At 45.5% G+C, this 7280-nt stretch overlaps 2 protein-coding genes across 5 annotated transcripts in view; one reads left to right on the top strand and one right to left on the bottom strand.

Moving 5' to 3' along the window:
• Positions 1–332: 332 nt before the first annotated feature.
• LOC118081485 (large ribosomal subunit protein eL39) lies at positions 333–3807 on the bottom strand. 2 transcript variants are annotated; one of them, XM_035107970.2, is made up of 2 exons: positions 3670–3807; positions 333–1011 (listed from the first exon to the last, which is right to left on the bottom strand). In XM_035107970.2, exon 2 carries the CDS (start codon positions 940–942, stop codon positions 787–789), a length of 156 nt encoding a protein of 51 aa, XP_034963861.1. In that variant the 5' UTR covers positions 943–1011; positions 3670–3807; the 3' UTR covers positions 333–786. The 2 variants fall into 2 exon arrangements, with proteins under 2 accessions (XP_034963861.1, XP_034963860.1); XM_035107969.2 differs by lacking the exon at positions 3670–3807 and adding an exon at positions 3522–3624.
• A 237-nt stretch (positions 3808–4044) lies between these two features.
• MYH10 (myosin heavy chain 10) overlaps positions 4045–7280 on the top strand; it is a 72711-nt gene continuing 69475 nt past the window's right edge. For all 3 annotated transcript variants that reach the window (XM_035104705.2, XM_035104704.2, XM_035104703.2), the window contains exon 1: positions 4045–4156. The gene's annotated coding sequence lies outside the window, so the exon portion shown is untranslated. The remainder of the gene's footprint in view (positions 4157–7280) is intronic.

Below are 7280 nucleotides of genomic sequence, written 5' to 3'. Positions count from 1 at the left end.
TTTATTTGCAGCTTAAGATTGGTGCCCAACTAAGTCGTAGACAGAATTGGGACTTAAGTTATTTAATTCCACTGATTTCAATTGGTGTATTCTGCATATAACTAGTGATGGATTACAGTGTAATCCTATGAATGCTTGCTCAGAAGAATCTGTTCAAAGCTCTGTCGCAAAAGAGCTTTGAAGCAGAGGCTGGTCTGAGTCAATTTTGCTGTTTAGTTTTTTTTTCTTTTCCATTTTTTAGTACAGTGGTACCTCGACATCTGAATGTCTCGACTTCCAAAGGTTTCGACTTCTGAAGTCTTTTCGCCACGCACGCATTCTGCACCTGCGCAGAAGCAGCGCGGTCAGCGCATGTGCAGAAGTGCGAAATCGCGCAGGTGCAGAATGGGCGCTTCGGCAACCGAAGACTTCGACTTACGAAGACAGCCACGGAACGGATTGTCTTCGTAAGTCGAGGTACCACTGTATTTTAAATTGTACACCCCTTGCAGTGGCTTAGCAGAAAAATCCCAAATAAGTGCAGTAAATACATAAGTAAATAAACACTTTCTATGGAAGAAAACATTCTCCTAAGCCATAAACTGTACTCTTTTTTCCTCATCATTCAGTTTTTTATTCAGTAATATTTGTAATAACAAATATTTCTACAAAGGGGGGAGACTGCACAGCACAAGACAGAATTCCAGCCCTGATAATGTGGCAGGTTGATAGGAAGAGACCATTCTGGCGCTTGACAGTTTGATGCAAGATACAGGGTTGTGCTGGTAAGATTGGAGCTGCTTCTCTTTACAGGCCGAGCTTGGTCCTCCTCCAGTGTCTCCTTTTGGAGTTGTATCTGATTTTATTGCCAGTTTTCATGCGGATCCATTGCGGGATGGGACGGTTCTGCTTCTGCTTCTTAGCGAGAAACCGCTTGATCTTGAACGTCTTGTGGGAAGACATGCTCGAGCTCCACCAACCGCTTACCACAATGGCAACAAACAAAAAGAGCAACTGTACTCTTTTTGACACCTGTTGAAAACATTCTTGTTTAGACAAGTCTACCAAGATGCTAAGAAAGTTGAGATAATTTTAATTTGTTTTAGTATTTAAACTTTTGTAGGTTTTAAAGCACTGTCATATTTTTAATTTTTTTCTTGTTGTACAGTATTTTAAAATTGTTTTTCTTGTTTTATCTTTTTGTAAACCATTTCATGGGTTTTCCCCCCTCTTTCAATCATTTGATGCATATATTTTATTGCACAAAAGAAGAAAATAAACAAGTGTCAGCTCCCTCTTCTTTTTAAAAACTGTTCACAAAGACATTTCACAGCAGCCTGAATTATCCCTTTTTCACTGTACAGTGAAAGAAGGACCTGCCTTTAAAGGTTTCAGGTTCTTTCTTCAAATAACCTAACACCAGGGTTTTTTTAACCTGAGGTTCATGGATTGAGGAGTTTCAGTAAGTTTCAACTCGAAGCCTACAAATCCCCCAATGCAATAAAATAAATTACTGTACTTTTCAGTGTATAAGACTAGGGTTTTTTTTAAAAAAAACTTTAAAATAAGGTTAAAAATATGGGGGTGTCTTATACATGGATAGTGCATATGTCCATGTTCTAAATTTGGGGTCCCCAAAAGTAGGGGGCATCTTATACATGGGGTTGTCTTATACAGAGAAAAATACGGTATATGCAAAATTTTGTATTTTTGTGCATGTTTTCTGAGATCCATAGCTTTCATCAGATTCTCCAAGGGGTCCATGACTAAGAAAGATTAAGAACCATTGACCTAGACCTTCGAAGGACAGGACTGAGCAGGTTCTGGATTTCCATACAAACATTCCAGGACAGAAGTTAATTCGGGGTTAAAAACCCAGCACTCATAAAATATTGGCTTTATTTTTTAAAGCAAATTTTAGTCCATATGTTTGCAAAGAGAGGCTTGAAAATGTGATGGGAACTAGGAGCGGCTCTCAAGAGAGCTGGGATCAAAGTAGGATTTCCAGATTGGTGCTTCTACATTCTGTATAGGACCATACTTCTCCCCATAATTAGAAACAGCAAAACACATTATGAGCATATACAAACATTTGCATCAGTTATTGAATTATTTTTCTTGATGGAGAATTTGCCTTTGTTCTTTTGAAGTGCAGTATATACATTAACCCTGTTAATGAGTTTCACCTGATCAGTCTCCTTAGCACCAGATCCAATTAGCCCTGTGAACTCTCTCAGTGACCTCAAGTCCTCTCCAGATACATTCAGAAGCCAGCCTTGCTGTTGCTGAACTGAGATTACGAACTATGCTTACTGGATTTTAAAAATAAACTTTTTGGCGTGAGCACACACAGAGAGAGTTTCCCGCCACTCTGCATTTAATTATCAGTAGCATTCGGAACAAGTTGGTTAAACCTGTAGAATATCATGAAAGATGCCATTCAAGAAAAGCATGTTATGGTTAAATTGTGATCAATCACTCACTTAATGTCTAAGTGTCCATATCTAGTTATTGGCAATACCGTGTTTCTCATATTATAAGACATGTCTTATATTTATTTTTTTCTCAAAAATACACACTATGGCTTATTTTCAAGGGATGTCTTATTTTTTTCCTCCTCCTCCTGCCGCAGCCGGCATTGCTGCTGCGCCTATCACTATGTCTTATTTTCGGGGTATGGCTTATATTCCTTGAATGCTTAAAAATCCTGCTATGGCTTATTTTATGGGTATGTCTTAAAATATGAGAAACAGGGTATATTATGTGCATGTGTGGTATGAACGTGAACTGGCAGAGAATGAGTGTAGCTGTGAGCAGCAAAAAGCAAAGGGTGGTGTAGAGGCCAAGAGATATCAGAGGTGTGAACTCAGTTTCTGGTGGGTGTACAGTACAATCATTCTACACAGACCCTCAAGACTAGGGGGGGTGGGGGTGGATTTGTTGCATAGGGAATGGGCGAGGAAAAGCTATTTACATGACGTTATTTGTACTGCAGTCTTTGCAGAAAACCACCCCTTCAGATGAATGAAAGGGTAGTTTTCCATGAGAACGGGAGTGGTACTTTAAGATATCTAATTCACTGCAGGAATGCAATGCAAAAAGCATCCGAGCTTTTGTACCGGGTGTGAGGGAAGTGGTCAGCACGGACGTTGTGTAAAGTAGAGGGGTCTGCAAGAGGGAGGGAGTCAATGCAGGGTCTGGGTTTGCTACAACGCCACGGCCTATGCGGCGGGTGGGGCGCAGCGTGCATCGTACCCCAAGGCCCCAAGGCCCTGTGGGTCTTCTCCCGCAACGCTACACGCAGCGCCACAGGATGGGCAGCCCCGCTACACGCATCGCGCTAGTGGCATGTCCTAATTACACCAGCCACGCAGTAGGCACGCAGAGCGGGAGGAGGGCGATGGCGTGCGCGGCAACTGCAGCTGCTTGCAGATGCATGCGGCGCAAGTGGGCGGGGTGCTGCTACATGCGACACATGCACTCCAGCGGGAGCAAAGGCTGCAGCGCTTCTCGGCCCCACGGCACGCGCGCGCGCGCATTACCCTGGGCGCTGCACCTGACCCCGCGCGGCGCCGCTCTGGTCCGGACTCGCTTTGACCTCGGCGAGGAAAGGAGGAGCAGCAAGCAGCCGCCGCCGCCGCCGCCGCCGCCGCCGCCGCCAAACGGGACAACCGCAGCCGTCCAACCTACCTTCCTTGTCCCGCCTCTATCCCAATATGCTCGGGTGACAAGCGTTAGACGCCCAGCACTTGAAGGGCTGCTTCCCTTTGATAGGCAGAGGCAGCCAGCCAATCCGAGGCCTCGCAAAGGGTCGGTGAAGCGGGAGGAGATGGAATTTCGGACGAGAAGCTTTGCGAAGGTTGCTATGAGCCTGGCTTGGACGGGGGCGGATCTAAAGGAGAGGCCAATAGGCGGCGAGGAAGGACGCCGATAGGCGCGCGAGGCGACCAACGGGGCAGCCCGGCAACTTTCTTTTTTTCCACCCTATTGGTGGGCGGTGCCAGAGAGGAGGTGGGGAGTGCTCGGTGTGGCGCTAAAGGCGCCGGGAGCGGGGGCGGGGCGGGTAGTGCGGAGTCGGTTCGAGCGCGCGCGCGCTGGGAGGAGAGGCGGCTCCGCATACAGTGGACCAGCTTGAGCGGCCGAGAGGACGGCGCGGGCACGCGCGCGCGGAGAAGAGGTGAGGCGTGCGGGGAAAGGAAGAAGCGGGGAGAGGGGGAGGAAGCTGCGAATGCCCCCCTCTATTTTCCCCTCCCCCACATTTTCCCGCCTAGTCTGGACGAGATGGGGAGGGGGAGGCGAAAGCAGCGGGGTCTGCTCCTACCGGTGCTTCCCTAGACGGGGGGCCGGTCCTTCTCCTCCCCGCTTGCCTCGCTTTCATCTTCAGGCACTCTCCTCTCCCACTCCACCTTCTGAGGGAGGTGCGCGAAACGAATAGCACACGTCCCCCCTCCTGGGAAATGCAACTGAATGGGGCTCTCCTATAATGGTCTCCCACCTCCCGTCATTTCCCTTCCCCTCCCTTGCAGCGCGCTGCATGCGCGCCGGTGCAGACGTATCCAAAAGGTCTGCTTGTTCGGGGCCCGGGTCGCCGAAAAGCGCACGTGTCCCTTTGTTTAAGGGGTGGGTGGGATTGCTTGACGGCGTGGGGTAAGGGGTGCGGTTGAAGCCAGAGGGGTAGGCATCGGTTTAGTCCGTACGCGGTTGAGGTTTCGGTAGCATCCATCTCTGGGGGCCGTATAGGGTTGAGGTTAGGGGCGCTACCCTCTCCCGCCCTCCAGCTGCCTTTTGTGTGGCCGCTAGGAAGGCGCCGGTTAGCCGTAACCCCGTTTTTCCAAATAATCTCCCTGTCCAATGAAGAGGTCTTGGCGCCCTTCCGTGGGTTGGCGGCGTCTGTTTTCTTCCATCTTCCCGGTGAGGACTGGGAAGTTGTCACGCAGCCCTTTTGTCCTTCACCGTGGGTGCTGGTCACAACTGGTTCCAAACTTGGGAGCACCTACCACTTAATTTCGAAACTACCGGCCACAACAAGCACGCAAAACTGCTTGACCTAGTGGGCTACGTAGCATTGTTCTGTTCCTCATGCGAGATGCTCCAGGTGTATGTAACATGCTTCAGTGTTCTTGAAATGGCTGCACGGAACCTCTAAAACCTCGCCCCATCCTTTACTCTGCTCTTTTCTTATTCTAGTCACTGTTGTCTAATGATGTGAAAAGAGTGATGTAGCCTGACAAGTGATTTTTTTCTTAACACTTAGTGCTGGTTTCTCTGAATGGCAAACAACAGAGGTCTTGTCCAACTGTGTGACAAAGTAAGGTTGCCCAGGTAACCCATTTGGGAGCATACCCACCCCTCTGCCATGTGACTGTATTATTCCATACATTCCATGTTGATTCCTTCTTTGCTTTGCTCTAGAACAGGCACCCCCAAACTGTGGCCCTCCAGATGTTTTGGCCTACAACTCCCATGATCCCTAGCTAACAGGACCAGTGGTCAGGAAACATGGGAATTGTAGTCCAAAACATCTGGAGGGCCGAAGTTTGGGGATGCCTGCTCTAGAAACTAGCTGATGCACTCACCTGGATTATTGGTTATATGTTGGTTGCACAGTGCTGGTCGGCTACTTTGTTGTATTAGAATGACACCTGGGCCTGCTTTGGAGTTCTGGCTTTAACCTAGAAAGGAAAAATAAATGCCTATCAATTTGCTGTGTTATATATACAGTATACATGTATGTGTGTATGTATGTATGTATGTATGTATGTATATGTGCACAGGGCAGCTGGAAGTATAGAGCCCCTGCTAGAATAATACTGCTATAGATGTCTTCATGTGTTTTCAAAGGTGCCATCTTTATTTCAGTCAAATTTGTCTATAGCATCTGTAGAGCTAGTGGCTCTTACTTTGGGCATGACTTATTTGGGTTCTAGATTCAATTGGAGCAACCTTACTGCTCCTTATTTTCTTTCTTGGGTCCTTCTTTTGAGCAGTTTTTTCTAAAGCACTTTTCCTTCTTAGCTGTGCTTACTGTAGTCAGTTCTTGGTCTACTGATGTGAATTCATCTGGTCTGCAGCAAGTAAGGCAGGCTGCTTCATGGCCCTCTGGTGGATTGAATGACTTCACACTTTATTCAGCTTTAGTAACTTATCAGTCTGACAAGTAGGTGTCTCCCTTGAAGGAGAATAGACTTGAATGGGTTGTATTCAACTAACTTGTACTCAATGTAGACACGTTGAAATGAATACCCGTGATGAAGTTGGGTCCATTCTGAGTAAAAGTTAGTCGAATACAATCCAATGCGTGCATCATTCTTAAAACTGCCTCATTTAAAATGGGTGTTGGATTGTAACACTTCATTTTAAATGGTGAGATGGGTTAGCACTCTTACTAAAAATTGTTCCAGGATGGTGGTGAACAAGTCAGCACAAAGCAACCACCTAGCAGAGAATACTGTGACCTGTTTGTCTAGAGCAGTGCAGGAAATGCTACTATTAATCTGCATGCTGGAATGCATGGCAATATTTGTAAATGAATGTTACGTTGCACAACTTTATTTTTATTTTTTTTGGTAATCTTTACAAAAGTGTTGTCCATTATAATAAAATGATTTATATGCTAAAAAATAGGATAGCAAACTCTTGCATTTGGAAGGCGTCCTAGCAAAACATAATTGCATGACACCTACTTAACACATCATGAATTTTATCTTTCATGGGAAGAATTAACATTTTAACTTGCTTGACCATGTTCTTAGACAAAGTGAGGTTGGATTGGATATAGTAGTTACGCAATGCATCAAATAAATCAATGAAGCAATATGTTTCCTTAACTTTAGATAGTGTCCTTCACTGTTAAATTTGATATACTGTATTTCAAAACATTACCAGTTGCATCAAATCTGAACATCTGCCCTTTGATTGCATTACTGTTCCAGCGTCAGTAGAACTTTGGTTCAGCTCCAGAGCACATCCAAGTGAATTTATTGGCTGGCATTTTGTGCCTTCAGGTAACTTATTATTAAAGGAAATGCACAGCACAGAACTTCATTTTACTTGGTCTCTTAAGTTTCTGGCTAAATTTCTCAAACTTGATTCTATGCTGACAATATATTTCTAAATGTGTGTCTTGGCTATGGCGGAAATCATGTAATTTCATTAAAACTGCTGCAATTGATTATTTTCAGAAGTATTACATATTCTGCTATGGATTAACATTCCCATGTTTATGTTCTAGCATTACACATAGGCTCAACATTTATTTTGCAGTCATAGCTACTAATGTGCATTTTATGTCGCCTATGCTT

The sequence above is a fragment of the Zootoca vivipara genome, chromosome 2, assembly GCF_963506605.1.
Source record: "Zootoca vivipara chromosome 2, rZooViv1.1, whole genome shotgun sequence".
NCBI classification, from domain to species: Eukaryota; Metazoa; Chordata; class Lepidosauria; order Squamata; family Lacertidae; genus Zootoca; species Zootoca vivipara.
The sequence above is the reverse complement of the archived record's forward strand: the minus strand, read 5'-3'. Positions and strand labels throughout refer to the sequence as shown.

Excerpts from the sequence above, each read along its gene's own strand:
- LOC118081485 (XM_035107970.2), bottom strand. The coding sequence starts at position 942 with ATGTCTTCCCACAAGACGTTCAAGATCAAGCGGTTTCTCGCTAAGAAG.